The sequence below is a fragment of the Epargyreus clarus genome, unplaced genomic scaffold, assembly GCF_041222505.1.
Source record: "Epargyreus clarus isolate Ecla_fem2 unplaced genomic scaffold, WU_Ecla_fem_2.2 ptg000002l, whole genome shotgun sequence".
Classification (NCBI taxonomy): Eukaryota; Metazoa; Arthropoda; class Insecta; order Lepidoptera; family Hesperiidae; genus Epargyreus; species Epargyreus clarus.
In genome coordinates, this window is record NW_027332210.1 from 4,332,790 (window position 1) to 4,351,938 (window position 19,149).

General features: G+C 35.4%; 1 protein-coding gene and 1 long non-coding RNA gene across 2 annotated transcripts; one reads left to right on the plus strand and one right to left on the minus strand.

Annotated features, from left to right (window-relative positions):
- Window positions 1-5,305: 5,305 nt before the first annotated feature.
- LOC140746317 (uncharacterized) lies at window positions 5,306-6,568 on the minus strand. Its single transcript, XR_012102757.1, has 2 exons — window positions 6,166-6,568; window positions 5,306-5,988 (listed from the first exon to the last, which is right to left on the minus strand). It is a non-coding gene; the product is annotated as an uncharacterized LOC140746317 (long non-coding RNA).
- Window positions 6,569-8,139: 1,571 nt separating this feature from the next.
- LOC140746336 (vesicular integral-membrane protein VIP36) lies at window positions 8,140-18,912 on the plus strand. The gene is made up of 6 exons (XM_073078448.1): window positions 8,140-8,361; window positions 12,273-12,388; window positions 14,127-14,324; window positions 15,149-15,311; window positions 15,949-16,115; window positions 16,624-18,912. The coding sequence occupies exons 1-6, from the start codon at window positions 8,235-8,237 to the stop codon at window positions 16,834-16,836; spliced, it is 984 nt and encodes a 327-aa protein (XP_072934549.1). The 5' UTR covers window positions 8,140-8,234; the 3' UTR covers window positions 16,837-18,912.
- The last annotated feature ends 237 nt before the right edge of the window (window positions 18,913-19,149 follow it).

The following is a 19,149-nucleotide window of genomic DNA, read 5'->3' on the forward strand; positions in this document are numbered from 1 at the left end:
AGGTGTGGCGGTGGTGCCGCTGGAGTCGAACCACAAAGAGTTCTTCAAAATAATGGTCCCACTAACACTTTTTGGCAATGAAAAATATTCATCGTATCGAGCTTTTGTGTTTTATTTAAAGGAAGTAAGGTATTAATTGTAGGATTCATCACTTAATCTCCGGAAGCTATGACAAATCTGTGATCGAGCTCATGTAGGACATTTGAAGCGAGTTACACTTGTTCATGAACGTCAGCGGCTACCAGATGAATTGCACGATCATTTGGTTTTTGCCCAACAATCTTTTCTGTGTGTGTTGCAATCACCACTGGCCATCATAATGGTGGTATGTTGTCAAAATTACCTAACAATTTGATTTTTTTATATTAATAACTTATTACTCAGTAATTTCTAATAATGTGAAAAATCATTCATTTTATTGTCAAATAACATAAGGCCAAAATAAGATTGTAATTTTATTACATTAATTAAAAACTTATTACTTACTTAGGGAAATAAAAAAATGTGTTACTCGTATGCAGCTACATTAAAAATTTGTTTGTACAAATCCCTGTTTGGTTTGCACTACAAAGCTATGTGGAGACGACCCTATTGTTTTGGTTACTAAAATGTCCTTAAGAAGTGACAAATTAGTTGAATTCTACTGCCTCCTATTAGATATTACATATATAAATAAACAGTCATTGGCCGCAAATTAGCAAAGAATCAATATTCAGTCTATAAATAGCTCTTTACACGCATAATCTCTTGTTCAACGGAAGTAATATCGTGTACCTGGTTTAAGGCTGTATCTACTGTATCTACACTAATAAGTTAAATCGGTATGTAATTGAAATGGGACGGAAAATAGAATTAGAACTAGAATCAAAGCATGCTTGTGTATAGTCTGCGTAAAACTGCTCGTCCGCTCTCAATATAGAAATGAATCGAGTCGCCGTAACAAATTGTATGACTACACCTGCTCGCAACAACTTCAGAGCGGACTAGCAGTTTGGCGCGGACATTATTATATCGTAAATAATATTCGTATTGTACTGTCTGTTATGGGCGTAACTATAGCTTTGTTTTGAGGGTTCAAAAGTTCAACAATATACGAAATATATTCGTTTTTCTACGAACTTTATGCAAAAAATACAAAATTATTCAAAGGAGTAAAACCTCCTAACTCCTCCCTATGTTATCTGTGAGCGGGGTAATTTCGAAATTACTCTAAACAAATGCTTGTTTTGAAGGTAGTAGAACCCTTTGTGGTTCGACTCCAGCGGCACCACTGCCACACCTATTTCTGCCAAATAACAGCAGTGTTAGGCGCTGCTGTGTTCCGTTTTGAAGGGTGTGGTAAGGGAGACATACTTTTCCGAGGCGTTCCAGCTTAGTCCTCAGGGGTAGCGGCGCATCTGTGGCCGACCTCAGGTACGAATATCTTATCCTATCTGGGATTGATTGCAGATGTCCATGGGTGGCAGTAGCTACTTACCAACAGGTGGACTGCATGCTCGTCTGCGACTCCTATATTATAAAAAAAAGATTGAAAGAAAGAATTGATAATTATTCTCATCATACCTCATATGAGAGTGCCAACATCACACATATCTACGTCTATACGATTACATCAAATATTTTATTAAATTTGTTTATAAATAGGCCAGGCAACTGCAGCAGTGCGACTATGAAATCTGCAATAAATCTGAAAACGATTGTTTTATATCTGTATGTTGTTTTGTATCTGTATCGCTTTTGCATGCACGAGGACAGATTATATGAAGGACATAATGAAGGTCCATATAGACCTTAATTTGCCTACAATCTCAGATCTTTCGTTGTCAACGTTGCAAACTTCTTAAAAATCGTTTATTATTTTTGACTAGCGTCTATTTTACCACGTGGAATGTATAATATATTTTGTTAACCACGCAATAACCTCTATCATTATATTATGTGCATTGTTTCAATGCTCAACAAAGCTCCGAAGTCTTCTGCAATATGCATAGATTAGTAAAGATTACTCACGCCTAACAAGAAAATGTACCCAGTTTTGAGAATTGAAATAGTTGCGTAAAAAAGTTTTGCCACGCCTCCGTCCTAAAATGTCCTTAAAATATTTGAAATAATTATTTATTTATTATGTAAATTACGCAGTAAGTATTAGTTATTTATTCGTAAATTTTCTCTAAAAATGTTTTTATTTGTCAAGAATTCAAAAAAGAACTTACTAATAAGCCGTTTGTGGCTTCATTCAGTTTCAAGGCGGCGAAGTGTCTTTACTAATCTATGGCAATCTGTAGATTTTTCTAGAATTCTCCCAAGTTCGACACCCAAGCATAAGAAGCACGGATTCGGGTGGTAAAAGTTGCCAACTTAAATGTCATTGACCGGACATAAGTGCGGTTTTGACCTTACCGTCGGTCTATATTGTAGCCAACTGAAGTGAAAGTAGGTACATCCATCACCTGTTGGAGAAAGTGTGACACACCCTTTATTTTACGACGCATTGACCACGTGGTCCTCGGAGCCGGTATGTCTGTGCTATATGGGACTCTACCGTTATTTATGGTTGTGGGTAATCTTACATACAGATTTTAGATAACTGTAGAACGTAGATCTATGGTGTCGAATATCAAAGATGTGTCTCAATAATTTTGTGTTTGGAGTAATCATTTGCCTTCACAATTTCACGAAAAGTAACGAAAAATAATTAGTACATTACAATACGAGGACGAAAAATTTTTTTCTGACAAGTGTGAGTTTGCAGGCCGAGCCGCAGGCGAGGACTGCAATCACACGAGTCAGAAAAACATTTTTCGTCCGCGTGTTGTATAAAATTTTATATTACGGGGTCGGAAATGAGGGTTTTGCGCACGCGAAGCGTGCGTAAAACGTCAATTTACGCACGCCGTGATATAAAATAATATTTATCTGGCGGTACCTACATACCTACTTATCATACCAAACACTGATCGATATAAAAAATAGATATGGAATAAAAAAGGAGATGACATACAAAAAAACATATAAGTATACGGTCGAATTGAAAAACCTCCTTTTTTAAAGTCGGTTAAAAAAGTATTTTTCATAGATTGCGTTTTGGGATGAAATAAAAAATAATATCCATGATTATGGTTAATAAAAATGTCTAATTAAGTAAAATTTTACCTACTTATCTTCCTAGAGATACATAAATGCTAGATTTACATAAATTAGTGTCTTATGGACGCAGGAAATATCTCTAGGTACATGCAATTTATTTAATGTCACGTAATGGTGTGTTTACCATCACTTATGGATAATTACATACCTACCATGACACGTGAGCAATGCTTTTGACGTGAATTTCTTTTTACGACTTTTACGCTCCATTCACAAAATTTGTAAAAGTGGCAACATAATTCGTAGGACCGATAACCGGGCGTAGGAAGGTCCTCGAATGGAGACCACGTCTCGGCAAAAGGAGTACAGGACGCCCCCGACCAGGTGGACTGATAACCTGAAGCGGACGGCGGGTAACGGCTGGATGCAGACGGCTCAAGACCGGTCGGAGTGGCGCAGACTAGGGGAGGCCTATGTCCAGCAATGGACTTTAAAGGCTGGTAGATTGATAGATAGTGTGAGGAGAAACTAATAATTATTGGAAATGGCTACAAAATCCGCATATACCTACTCATTATTATTTTTACAGCCATCGTCCACCCCTGACAATCATACTTATGGGAAAGGTAGATAATAAGCGTAGCGTACCTACGTAAAGTCGTAAGTCTATGAAGATGACATTTTTGAAGCCTTCAAAAAGTATTCGAAGTTGTGGGACCACGGGATTATGTGGGATTTTACCCACTAAAACTGCCCCGATGGCATCCAACGGAATACCTCTGAGAAGTTCCGTTGCCACACATAGGTACCGTTGTTTTTCCCGGGGTTGCTGGTTGAGCGGTTCACATTTTTAACAATGTACAGATAATATTTATTTCTGTTATATTTAAAACAACTTTGCACTAATTTTATATTGTTCGAGTTTAATCAGATGCTAAATAGGTGTGTCTATCTATTTATATATTTTTCATAGGTTGATCCAAATTGAATATTCGTAATATGTAGTTACTAGAAGCACCACCAGTAATTAAGCCCGACGCATGCAATAAATAATGTTGGCGACATTACGCACTTAAACTGCTGCCATTTATCATAATAAATTGCATCCATTCGTAATTTTTATTTACAAAATGTACATTTTCTTCTAAATAACATAGACATGAAAGTACGCCATCTAGTATGTAAGGTTAGAACTAAGAAAGTGTCATTGATTCTATCGTAGTTCAATGAAATATTCAATAGATGTCAGTAGATAGATTGAATCTTCTGTTTTACCTACATATCCTACTCAATTTTGTGACAGTAACTTTTCTGTTGCCAGATTATGAAATTATCCCTTTGTGTAGCTTTTATTACAAACATAAATTAGGACTAACGTAGAGGTTTGAAACAATATTCCGTTAACATAAATGTTGATTAATTGAAAAAAAGAGTCTACCTAGAAGATTGTACTAATTTTCTATTATAAAAGTGTTGTTTTATTGCAATAAAATATTAGATTCAACAATTTACATACTTATTTACAATTGGCTACTTGACACTTTTTGGGAAAGTGTTTTAATGAATTAGTATACGTATTATATATGCCTTTCATCGATCACTTTTTCGAAAAAAGGGCTATTTATTAATAAAAAACAAAGTTTCTTTACGGTGAACGGAACGTCGCGTTAAATCAGGCGGTCAAGTGTCATTTTATGGCGAAACGTCATTATACTGTAAACAAACAACGCTCGGAAGAAAATAGGGAGTTATTTAGCTTTTAAAACTAAAATTGAAAAAAATGACAAGTTATAAGACGTGTGCAGTGACGATGTGTACAAGTACGATCGCTAAATATCCTAACAAATTTGCTTATACACGTTCCTAAACCGAAATCTCATAAACGTTAAAAGAACTTGCAGACAGGATTCAAACATGTAATAGAACTATTAATAAGAAAAAAGAATAAGGAGTGATTCCTCTACTGTAAATCATCAAACCCGGATGTAATCAGAACAAAACAGCAAGTTAAAGTATTCATATATTATAAAGATGTCTATGATAAGAATAGTTAGAATAGTATTAGTTAAGAATAGAATAAATGAATTAAAAGACGTCTACGAGAATTCTCTATTTTAAGGTCTCATTCTGTAATTAAGAAACAAACCATTTCGATGACTGAGTTATTATTACTTGTGCACGGATTAACTTACAGGACTGTATAATTAAAAATACATGATTTGTTAATTTTAATCTTTTATTAACCGACTGCTTTGTTTGTTAGGTTTATATGGGTCTATTATTGAGTACACACCATAGAACTTTTGTATATATTTGTCATTATATGTTACATTTACAAATTTTACAATATTTACTACAGATAACCTCAAAGCATTTTGAAGCTGTTATTTTCTTGTATATTGAAGTTCTTGCTAAGCTGAATTTTTGTGCTGCTTGAGTGTGTACTTTCTTCATTTTTAAATTTTTTTTCTGTAACAACTAGATATATAATTTTTATCATTGTCATTTTGAGAAATCTGTAGTGCAATAACAGCAACTGTAGTGCAATAACAGCAACAGCCTTCATCTTGTTGGGTAGGTTACTCAAGTAAAGAACTACTATTTCCCATTTCCTTAACTTTATGTACTTCAGAGTGCTGATCACCTTTGAAACTTTTGGTTCCTCACTTTCTATGACTCCACATTAAAAATGCTACTGCATGTTTGCTGCCTCCTTGGGAGGCAGGACAGTCATCACATTTAATAATACTTTGTTTTTCATATACAGTCATGGACACTGAGCATGACTTTTGATGTACCTTGTATTCAGGACAACTTTTACTTTTCATGAAACACAAACTTGCCTGCCTCTTAAACTGCACATACCCTATAGCGTGGTCACTATACGACTGTCGCGAAGATCTGAAAATATAAATATAACCAATAAATAACCTTAAAGCAGTTCACATAAGAATATAAGTATAGTTTAAAAAGCTTGATAATCACTTAAAGACAACCTTTCTTCTATCGGAAATCGGTTAAGAAATGTTTTAACTGTCCGAAATGATTAAATGTAAATATAAAGAATATTTTACTTACGTTGTTTATTTGTGATTTCCATAGGTTATTTCACGGAAGTTTTTGTATTCATTTTTATTTATTGCATTGTATATCTTCTTTAAGCAGATTCACGCTATCAGCTTTAATATACTGTGGATTCATTTCGGTTCACAACATAAATTCAACCAACTCTAAGAGCAAACGATATCATTTTTATTTGTCTTGTTTATTATGCATGTGGTGACGTCACATGACATTTAAGGCAGCACTGTCGCCGTTTTGGGATTTAAAATCCACAGATAAAAAATCGAAAATTTCTTTTAAAAAATTAAAATACTTAGAACGTAATAAAAATTAAACTAAATACTGCATAATTTATGTTTACTTATAAGCTATCATATTGGATATATTTCATATTTTATTGTTATAACTGTCAAGTACCCAATTAATATAAACTATGTATGTTGATCCGAAATAGGGAATATGCATGTGATTTAGATTTGCTTGTTATTTTTTTCCTTGGTACATTACGGTCCTGAAATTACATCTAAACCATTATTTCTTCTTTATTTCGTATTAAATTGTTTAAAACTTTAATCAAAAATCGTAAATTATGCGCGCGAAATTCAAATTTGCAAAACGCATTCCCATTGGTCGAATCGAAAAATGACGTCACATAGCGTGTTACGATGTTTATCGGCGTCAATATTCAAACTGTTTGAGAGAAAAATTGTTTTTGTCTATATTCCTACAGTGTTATTTATTACCTAGTGCAATTTTTCTACATAGTATTATTAGAAATAATCAAGAACAATGATTGAAAGTAGTTTTGTCAAAGCACAATCGGACTATTTACCTAAAATATGCAAAATGAATAAACTGGTTTTATGAATAAGAAAATGAATAAACTGGTATTATTTAATTCAGAAATATTTAAATTGATCATAACTTATTTTGTTAATATTTATAATATAGGAGTAGCAGACGAGCATACAGTCCACCTGATGGTAAGTGGCTACTGCCTATCACCTATCTTCACCTATCTTTATAATATTGTAAATTATAATAAATTATAATGTATTTTGTGTGTTTCAAATGATAGCCTTTGATGTAGAAGTCGATAAGTACCTAAGTAGATGATCAATGCAATATTTTAAAATTATTTACCTAAAATTATTGTTTGTTACAGTAAATGCAAATGTTAATGCGATTTTGGAGATACTTTATCTGTTTCCTATAATCTTGCACCACATTTTCCGTATTATCTTTTGCAAAGAAAAAAACACTATATAGTGTATTTATAGTAGTGGTTTTGCACAATAACTCTAGGAAATATTTATAAAGTGGTTATTTAGCCTTTCCCATGATGTAAATAGCGATGAAACCTGAAAACGTTTAATAATACCTTTATGTGCATACAGTTATCATATCATCATTATCAATACAAATCACGCTACGTGACGTCATTCAAAGAGCGCGTAAAATGGCGGCGTTCAAATGTGTCAAATTTTATTGATACTTTATATAATTTAAAAAAAAATATTTCAAACACTAATAAAATTGTTTATATTTTTTACTATGTTAAAACAATGTAATAAGTGGTTTAAAATAATAAAATAAAAATGTGCATATTCCCTATTGCTCTAATATAAAATTATTTTGTCAAAGCATATTGAATTGGTATTCCTTTGAAAATTATAATTCAAATGTTTAAGTTTCAAGCAGATATTTATTTTATAATCTGGTTTTTTTAATTTTTTCATAATATAAAAATAAGTATGGGTATCATTTAATGAACTGTTATTCTGAGATTTATCATCGTACATTTTGTGACTGGGCAATTTAAGCTTGTTACCTTTTTTCATACAGATTACAAAGTATATAAATAAGTTTATAAATAAATACAAAGTGTATAAATAAGTTTTTTTTTTATTTTGTGAACTAATTTAGCTATGTTGTTTGTGGTAAAATATAAATATGCAAGTGGCAACACTTTACACTACCCTCCGCTGCCAGTGACAGCGCTACATATGCCATGCCAATGCCATGATTTGATTTGGCGTTTGTCTTGTCATTAGTTGAACCGGGGTTATTTTAAGAGTGCGGAAATGTTTATCATAAACTTTTCGTTATCTAAGCTGTTTCTCGTAAGCTTTGCTTTCGCTCCAATTTTCGCGGAATGGAACACACGGGACTACATCAGGCGGGAGCACTCTTTGACAAAACCGTACCAAGGTTAGTGACCTGTACAGGTGACTTTACATTATATTTGATTAGCCGACTCTGGCTATTATTACCCTCCATAAAATACCAAACTTCCAGTCTCTTCCATTGTTGTAATAATGGCTATATTGTATTGTGATTGCGCGCGAACACTTACAAAAACTGTTTTGTAATTCTATGTAAAGATATCAGCTTCTTTAGTCAATATTTAATACGAAAAATAGTCTTTTTTGTATAAGATTGAAGTAGCAAACGGTCCAGCTTTAAGATGGTATTCTCTGTACAGTACAGTCTATTCTCTCTATATTTATTTTTGATTACCCAAATCTATATAGAAAAATGACTAGCTGAACTTGAGCATAGATGGTTTGTCACTCCGAAGGTCTGTGATAGTAGCCTCCTATGTAACTCAGGCAGTATCCACACCCTCCTACCAAAATACAAGAACTGCTTTGTCTTATAAATAGACTATATTTGGCTATAGTTCTCTGACCTTTCAACATAAAAATTTGTAGATTTTTGCTATCTCTGAACTTTGAGCTTTGATTATCATAATACCTGTCTGATTATATCTTATAAAAGTTTGGTTTATCAGTTTACTAATTAGTCATAAGAATATCTGAAAGAAGTCTTATATCAACATAATGCAATACTATGCAAGTGATAAACTCCTAGTAGTTTCTGCTGTATAATATGGATTTTAAGCGCTGCTGTGTTCTGGTTTGAAGGGAGATATACTTATCCGAAGCATTCTGAGTTAGTCCTCGGTTTTTTATGTATGTATATCTCACGATAAGGCAGATGGGCTACCTGATGGAAAGCAGTCACCATCGCCTATGGACATTTGCAACACCAGAGGAGTCGCCAATACTACCAGCTTTCAAGGAGCTCCTTTTGCACCCCTCTTGAAGAGCCCTATGTCATAGCGCTCAGGGAATACCTCAAGAGGATGTTCATTCCACATTTTATCACACATACACATTTTAAGAAGTAGCAACTAATCTGTTGCCGACCTCACGTACGACTAATCTTATCTTGGGTTGATTATAGATGGGCGGCAGTGACCCATTCTCATTCTCGTCTCCTATTTGAGTCATAAAATATATAATTATATATGATAAAACGATTACTGTCTGTTTTATTATCTTGTAGTCAGAACATTTTGCATAGGACTCAAACCTGGGACTTCCCAATTTCTTCCCTTCCGTTGTTTCTAATTACAAGACAATAATTTCTATTGTTTGTTATAAATAACAACATGAAAACTTAACACTGTGCATATAAAATATTGAAAACAAAAGCGTAATTCATTCTTATCATTTGAAAATATTCTCAATGTAGAACAATATAACAATAAATATTGTTATGTTTATATTTGTTATCTTGTTCCAATATCACTGAGCAAAATTTTAATGACTCATTGATGTATTATTAATGACTTTATCATTATCAATGTGTTCTGAATTATCATTTTATTACATAATGTAAAATAATTCAATTTGTATATTTATGTATGTTTATACAAGAAGAAACAAATTTTAAAAAATTGTGTTGCTACTCAGAGGATTAAAAATTAATTATCACGTGCTAAACGGTGAAGGAAAACATTGTGAGGAAACTTGCATACCTGAGAGATTTATTAAAAAAATCTCAAAGGTATGTGAAGTCTACCAATACGCATTTGACCAACGCGGTGGACTATGGCCTAATCCTTCTCATAATGAGAGGAGACCCGTACCCAGCAGTGGGACAGTAATGGGTTGTTGATGATGATGACTCAGTGGAATACTAAGCTCGTCGGAGGCCTGGGGCAAAAATATTGAATGAGGCCCCCAGTTTAAGTTGATCAACTTTTACCAGCTTTTACAAATCTATAAAGGAATCTACAGACATTTTGAGGGCCTCCAGGACCAGTCATTTGACTTTCTGTTACAGGAAAAGACAAAAAATATATGACCACTTGATATTTCAGATTATTTCATAATGTTAGTTGTGTAGCACAGCCCACAAGAGCAAGTTTTTTTTTTATAAAATAGTGTTGCCGCATGTTGCATCACTTCGCCTGACTTTTGTCATATGAAAGGATAAGTAATATATAACCAGCCCTTTATTTTCATAATGTTAGTCCATCCATCCATTTATCAGCACTTAAGGTCACAGGTTTTTAGCTTTGTTTTTATCTGTTGGACACAGACCATCCACTAACTACCGCCACTCTAAACGGTCCCCTACCCGTTGGATCCAGCAGTTTCCTACTTCTTCTACTTCATAATGTTGGTCAACTTGGTCAGGGGCGACCTTGGCTCCACCATAATGTTAATACTAAGAGAATTCTCCAAATCTCCACCCACAGAAATTATAACATTTTTTCGACAATATTGCAACCTTAAAGCAATGACCATGATAGTCAGCATTACACCTGACATTGACTTAAAAACTAGTCTTAACATAAAGCAAGGTTAAAAGTTAAGTTGTAAAAAAAAATAGTATGAAATAAACAATACTACTTTGTAAAAACCATTCTTGGGAAAACTTCCTAACATATTTAGTTAGATAATGTATTGTATTTAATGAATTACTTAATATTCTATTTGATACAGCTAATTTTAATTATACTAAAAGCAAATGCCAATGAATTCATTTATTATACTATCTGTTAATATAGGTTTTGTTAATTTAATAACATACTAAAGTTTTATCAAAGACACATAAATACGAAGTATAAGTAAAGTAAGTATAGTAAGTAAGTACTAGTAGTAGACTTATATGCAATTGATGATTGCCCAAATCCATGATTGGCAATACATGATGTCCACTTACCATTCAATGGGAATTTCTATCTTATAAAAATAATCATTTAATGAAAAAAAAATTAAAAAGATTTTACACATATTCAGAAGAACATTATTTGTTAAATATTATTCGAACTGTATATGTACACTACGTATTTATGTATGATACATAATGAGTCTTATACATAAATTAACACTGTAAATGATTAACATGAACGCAAGACAATAATGGTACAATCCAAGGTCGATTTCTTGCTGTTTAATCGCCGAAACAATATCCCTAAAAATCAGTTACAGAATTGGAAACAGCTACTAAGGACGATTAAAATTACTACTTTGTAATTTGTGAGAAATGATACCATTTTATTAATTTTTTTTTTGTCGACGAGGGGGAAACTGTCAAAAGGTACCTTATGCCGTGGGAGCGGCACGGGTTTATGTGGGATTCTTACCGCACTAAAACCCCCCCGGTGACCGTCCTCGGCGCTGCGTAGAGGACTCCGGGATCTCAAACGGAACGCAACCGGAGTCCACTATGCGCGTTGCCCCGTCGGGCTCCGCCCAGGTGAGCTTGAAACTCACCACATTATCTGGTGTTCACGACGGTATGCGACCACATATACCGCCATCCATCCCGGGGTTGCTGGCCGGGCGGTTCGAGCTCCCACTCTTGCCGTCCACAACCCCGGAAGCCCCCTTTTAGTCGCCTCTTACGACAGGCAGGGGATACCGTAGCCCTATTCTGGTCCCGGGACTACAGGGATAGAGAAATGGTACCATAACTATAACTTAACATAACTTCACCTAACATAACTTGAATTACAACATGATCGGCGGCGCAAGACCACAATGGAGTCTGCGTTTGCATTTCGCCCGTCGTCATCTCCATTCTGCTATCTCGTATTTTTAACAATTCTTTCAATTTTAGCGCTTGCTCATACACTTCGACTTCGGCAAAAACATCGGTTCATATTGGCCGAAGTCTGGTTTGGGCCGAAGATGGCCGAAGCCGAAACTTCGGTCGGACATTATTTTTAATTAGTACATATTCTGAAATTAAAACGAATTTCCCATTAACTTAGTGCATTATCAAGATCAAACAAATTTAACGGAACTCTCAAATTGTTTCAGGTAGCGGTATGTCGGTGCCTTACTGGGACTTTTTGGGTAACACGATAGTTACCACAAACTATGTTCGGCTGACCCCAGACTTACAGTCTAAGGCTGGGGCAATATGGAACACAGTGGTAAGTAATTTTGATTAAATTCCCATCTGTGATTAATAGGATGTAAAAGGTGATCAGAAGTGGTCTCATTTAATGTTAAGTAGCCATGGCAGACTGTGGTAATAGGGGGTCTTAGCGAAGGTCAAACTGCTCCGCCAGCGATCCCGAAAAAGACAGTATGTCTAACCACATGCCGTTGTATATACTGCAAGGTGTAGTATTAGCAAAGGTTCTCCTAGACTGAGCCCGATAGGAAAACCACGCGGAGGTCTAGGTTTGTGTTCCGTCGGAGATCCCAGAGCACCAGATCGAGATCCCGGACTCCGAACCTCCCGGGGAAGGTACTAGTTGGAAGCATTAAGTTGGAAGGATTAATATAACTAAGCTGTCTCTTAAAGAAATTAATCTATAACACAGCAACACTGCTGCTAAAACAGAAATAAATTGTTACCATAAACAATTACTATAAACTTTATCAAAATTAATGCAAACTACAATTTTCATTACCATCCACAGTTTTCGCCGTATAATAGTTTTCGATACGGTTAACATTATTCTTCATGTATAATACTTTCGATACAGTTAATTTTACCTATTTATTTTTCCGGTTGTTACCAAAGTATTATTGTCATTGAAAGGCGTCTGGCGCGCATTTATAATCAGCATGACTCTTCAATAATATTTGCCAAATATTGTGGCGTCTTATTTTGTTTAGTTTCGTTCACTACGAAACGAAATTGATATTAAAGTGTTATATTACTATGACAACTATTCAGATTACAAAGTATTTGTTGCACGTGTTTTATTCACGTGTGATTGTATATAGATATGACTATGTAGTTAATAATAAATTATGTAGGTGTAGAACTGAATATAGTTTTGAAACGAGTTTTTTTATAATATTGTAGTAGTAAAGGGGGTATGCATTCGCCCGATGCTGAGTTGCTACTGCCGCCCATGGACATCCGTAATGAACCCCAGATTAGATTCCTACTTGAGGTCGGTCACAAACACAAATGCATTGCTACCTTTGAGTGCTAAGATGGAACGCCTCGGTAAAGACTTAGCCTTGACCGGGCCGGTCAAACTTGAACGCATAATTTCACACTGCTGTTGTAAGACAGAAATCGGCACGGTAGTAATAACTGCAAACGATGTCGAACCACAAAGTCAGAAGCGTAAAGTTGTATTGAGCGCCCAAAATAAAACGTCTCATTCCGGAGAATCTGACTTTCATATACGAGTATCTAAATAAGACAGGTGACTTTGGCGGCATGTTCGAATTCTCCAGGCGACATTTCTCCAGGCGACTGAAACTAGAAGTACTATCAAGGGGGAGAATGGGGAAATCGATTTCTACTTTTGGCAGTCTTCTGTCTCCGTCCTGCGGCCTGCCTCACCCCCCTTAGAAATGTATAAACTAGTAATGCTCCATCGATTACCTGTTCTACCTCATGGGCTTGCGACGCCATTACCACTATTATTGAAGGTGGTTTGACTCCGGCGGCACCACCGTCACACCTATTTCCGCCTCATAACAGCAGTGTTAAACTCTGCTGTTCTGCCTTCCAGCTTAGTCCTCAGGAGTAGCGACGCATCTGTGGCCGACCTCAGGTAGATATGTCTAATCCTATCTTGGGTTGATTACAGATGTCCATGGGCGGCAGTAGCCACTTACCATCAGGTGGACTGCATGCTCGTCTGCTACTTTTATATTATAAAAAAAACCTACAAACTAATCTTTTCATTTTCTCCACAGCCGTGCTACACACGCAACTGGGAGCTCCAGGTTCAGTTCAAGGTGCACGGGCGAGGCAAGGACCTCTTCGGTGACGGCTTCGCGATATGGTACGTTCGTGACCGTATGCAACCCGGCCCTGTGTTCGGCAGCAAGGACTACTTCCAGGGCCTCGCGGTCATCATGGACACGTACAGCAACCACAATGGAGCGCATAATGTGAGTTTTATTATTATTTAAATGTAGGCTTGATAATGCTATAAGAATTCTCTGCCAGTTAAGGTTAGGTTAGGTTAGGTTAGAAAGACAACGAAAATAAATAAGAGAAAATGTAATAAAACAAATAAAATCGTTATAGGCCCGTTGTATGGTTTCTTTCGAATGGTTTGAAGCCGCAAGCTGTAGCCGGAAATGGGCGTAAATATCCAAATTATCCGACTGATATAACATTGCAACGACGCCCTATGATACTTTTTGATGTAGGATAAATTGGTTTCTTGACACATTTTATGAATGAATTAAAATGTGTAATGCAATTTATAAATGTTATTGATTGTTGTAGTTTACAAATTATTGCGTTATTGTATATTTAAAAGTATTTGACTTTCCAATTGCGTGTTATACGTTTACACAAAGTTTGTTCTACACTTTAATGACATTAGGATGGCATGTGTCAAAATGGGCCTATTAAATTTTGAGGACTGTAGTAAATAACGTAAATTTTCTTCTTATCTAGAGGCATAAATTGTTGAATTTATTTTAATTGAAGGTTATTTTTGTAATAGCCAGCGGGTCAGCTAAAGTTAAAATACTACAGGCCAATTGTTTTATTTTAACAAGGGTAAAGTCCATTACAATACCAAGAAATGATAAATTCATTACAGACACCGCTCACATTAAATAATATACCGTCTTATGAAGTAATGGCGAAGCAGAACTTACCTAGGAAAATCTATTCAAGCAAACCTAGCAAAGTCTATACGGGCCATCAGCTGATAGTCGCATACCTATTCTTCTAAGTAACATACATATAACGTTTCCAGCACCAACACCCATACATATCGGCGATGGTAAACAACGGCAGCCTCCACTACGACCACGACCGCGACGGTACGCACACGCAGCTCGCCGGCTGCGAGGCCAAGTTCAGGAACTTCAACCACGACACGCACCTCTCCATCGTGTACAAGGACGACACGCTTATTGGTGGGTATTTATACACCAACACCCATATATTTCTAGCACCGACACCCAAATATATGGGCTACCAAGAACAACGGCAACCTCCACTTCAACCACGACACATATCTCTCCATCGTGTACAAGGACGACACGCTTATTGGTAGGCATTCATTATACACCAGCACCCATATATTTCTTACACCAACACCCATACGTATCGGCGATACACGTACACACACCCACCCATGCGCGCACATGCACACACACACCCACACGCGCGCTCGCACACATGCAGACATACATACACGTACGCGCAAACACACCAACGCACGTACGTGCACGTATACTGACACACACTCACGCACGCACACACACAAATACTCACGCATATTATAAGTGTGATACGATTATAGGGGCACCATTGCCACCTATTTCTGCGAAATAGGTGTGGTAAGTCAGACATTGTATCTAAGTGCTTCAGCTTAGTCCTCAAGGGTAGCACACATGTGTGGCGGATAGGTAGGACATATCTAAGATTGATTATAGACGTCTACAGGCAGCAGTACCACCATATACCATCAGGTGGAGTGCATCCTCGTTTGCTAAGCATGCATTTTAAAGACATCTCACACAATGACCACTCACATTTTTTTTGTTTCAGTATCAATGGACTTAGAAGGAAAGAACGCGTGGAAGGAGTGCTTACGAGTGGAGAACGTACTACTGCCAACTGGGTACTACTTCGGTGCATCAGCCACTACTGGCGATCTGAGCGACAACCACGACATCCTCGCGATCAAGATGTACGAGCTCGATCTACTTGATTCTGTGAGTTGACACTTTGTTTATTATTTTTATTCTTTTGTTACAAACTCTTATTTAATTTACCTTCCTTATTTGTGATGAATATGTGCGAGTGAAATTTTACAACTCGACTTTATGCAAATGGATTTATTTTTTACTGTTTCATTGTAGCTCAATTTAATAAATAATTGAGTAAAACCTATTTTAATAAATAAAAAAAAACAATCTACAATATGCCAGTCATATGAATATAATATGATAGGAAATTATATAATATATGTAATATAGTAGGTATGTCACATTATAATTATACTTATCTATTTAGTTTACTCCATTAATAATAGTATGTACATATATGAAATTACTTTTATGATAGTACTTCTTTTCTAATTGATTCAATCTTACATAAAACTATGTCCCATTATATATTTTCCCCTGCCTGTGCGCAAAATGCACGATGCCACGACAGAGAAAAAAGAAAAAACACTTGACACGACCAATTTGACGTTTATATATTTTTTTTAATCCCCAGCAAAACAAAGACGAGGATCGCACTCACATAATTCCATCAGCCGCGTCATACGAAGCGCCCCGAGAGCGGGTCGAGGATACCAAGTCTTCCATGTCAGGTGTCAAGACCTTCCTCTTAATGATGGTGATCGCCATCGTGGTCATGGTGTTGGTGGTCCTCGGTATCATGTGGTATCAGAAACGGCAGGAGAATACGAGGAAGAGGTTGTATTGATGTAGGAAGATCGATGTCCGTTATTTATATTCGATCTGTCGGTATTTGCGTATCAAAGGTCGAAATGAGAATTTGTAGTAGTTATTGTTAACATCGGTTGGTAGGCAAAAAACTGTGGATAGATTGGTTATAAATAACGGAAGACTGTTCGTTTATTACGTAAGATTATTAAAGACTAAGGTGAAATGTGGTAAAAGTTTGTCGTTGTAATTAAAGTGTTAATAATATTTTTTTAAGGCAAAGAGTGTGGTAATTAATAAATAATAATTTAATATTATAATTTCTGTGGTAACATTTTGTGTAAGAATTCTTTTAGTAACTTTTTTAGTCAAAGAATAGGTAATAAATATTGAGTTATTTGTCCCCGCAGTGAGGCATTTATGGGACAATGAGAGTTATTTAATATTTGTAGTGATATTAAATGTAATATATTACAATATAATGTAAAATATTATTTCATATATTTACAGTGAAATAATAAGTACTGAAAATTATTGTCGTAAGTAACATTGGGAGTTGAGGCTATTTACTTTATTATTAGGGGGTGGGAGGGTGTCTAAAAAATCTTACGTAATAAATGAACGGATATAATGCACTTGCTTCACCGCGAACGATTTGCGATATTTTCTTTTAGAAGCTACAAATGAGTACAGACAAATCGAAATAGAGTACACATAGGACTTGTATTTATAAAATTCACAGACAATAATATCCTGCAGCTCTTCATGTCATTAATACATCAAAGAAAATACAAAAAAATAATCTTTGTAAATAGAGAATGATAATATTTTGAAAATATTATCTTACACTAGCTGACCCAACAAACGTGTTGCCATATAAATAAAAAAATGTTAAGGGTGAACAACCCTTATCACTTAGTGGTATGAAAAATATATAGTAGCCGATTCCCAGACCTACTGAATATGCATATAAAATTTGGTGAGAATCGGTAAAAGCAGTTTCGGAGGAGTACGGTAACTAACATTGTGACACAAGAATTTTATATATAACATAATAGTACATTACGATACGCGTGGCCTTATATGCCTATTATTGCACGGCGTGAAGTTAGAAAATACAATTAAAAGAAACAATAAAACTTGCAGTGATGCAATTGTTTAGGATATAGGTACACATTGTCAAGAACGTAAATACACCCAAAATAAAATATTAACATAATGATTCCTTTAAACAAAGTAATCCTTATTAACTTTTAGTTATCAAATGACATTTAAAAGTATGAAACCCTCATAGCGATGTTTATTTTTTACAACTGCGAGGCTAGTTTATTGATATTCGTACGGTTTAAAAATCGGCTACTTTCGACACGGAAAAGCGTGGCTAAAATGCGGGTTTAGGTCACAGAGTGCTATAAACAATATCTTAGTCGCTTATCGCTCGCGGTGTTGCAAGTGCACAAATTGTACTCGAATTCAACCGGGCTGCCAATTGTTATCAGTTATTTTTGTAAAATAAACACATTCCTATTTTTAATATTCTTGAAAACATTGGTAATAACGGGAGTCTTAATATTAAAAAGATATAGTCCGCGCCAAACTGCTAGTCCGCTCTGAAGTTGTTGCGAGCAGGTGTAGTCATACAATTTGCTATGGCGACGCGATTCATTTCTATATTCAGAGCGGACGAGCAGTTTTACGCGGACTATAACATACTAAGTTACGAAAAATATTTTTACTAGCAATACTGAATTACGAAATTGACTGTACATGTAAGAAATAATTGCTTTTTACTATATTTGTAATACATGAACCAGATATTTAATTTGTTATTATAGAGTCAACAGTGTATCTGGTCATTTCTGATAAGCCGATACTAGAAGACAGTTAGAAACAGATGGATTCATTAAGTTAAATTCGATCATCAGATAATTTGAAACTGTTTGATTTATACCTATGGCTTAAATCTGGTCATCTGATAACTAATGCAAATAAAAGCAGCTGGATTCATAAGAGTTAAGTTTTGTCATCAAATAGCCAGAAACTGCTGGATTCATAAGATTTAAGTCCTCCATCATCAGAAAGTCAGTTCTTGACTTTAGCTGGTTACATTCGATCATCAGATACTCAGAAACTGTTTGATTTATATGACTTAAATAAGGTCATCAGATAACTAAAAGCATCGGAATTCATAAGTTTCAAGACCTGTCATCTAATAGCCAGAAATAACTGGATTCATAAGATTTAAGTCCTGTCATCAAATAGACAGAAACTATTGGATTCATAAAGTCTAAGTCCTTTCATCAGATGGACCAGACCAGAAACGAATGGATTCATAGGGTTTAAATCTGCTCAA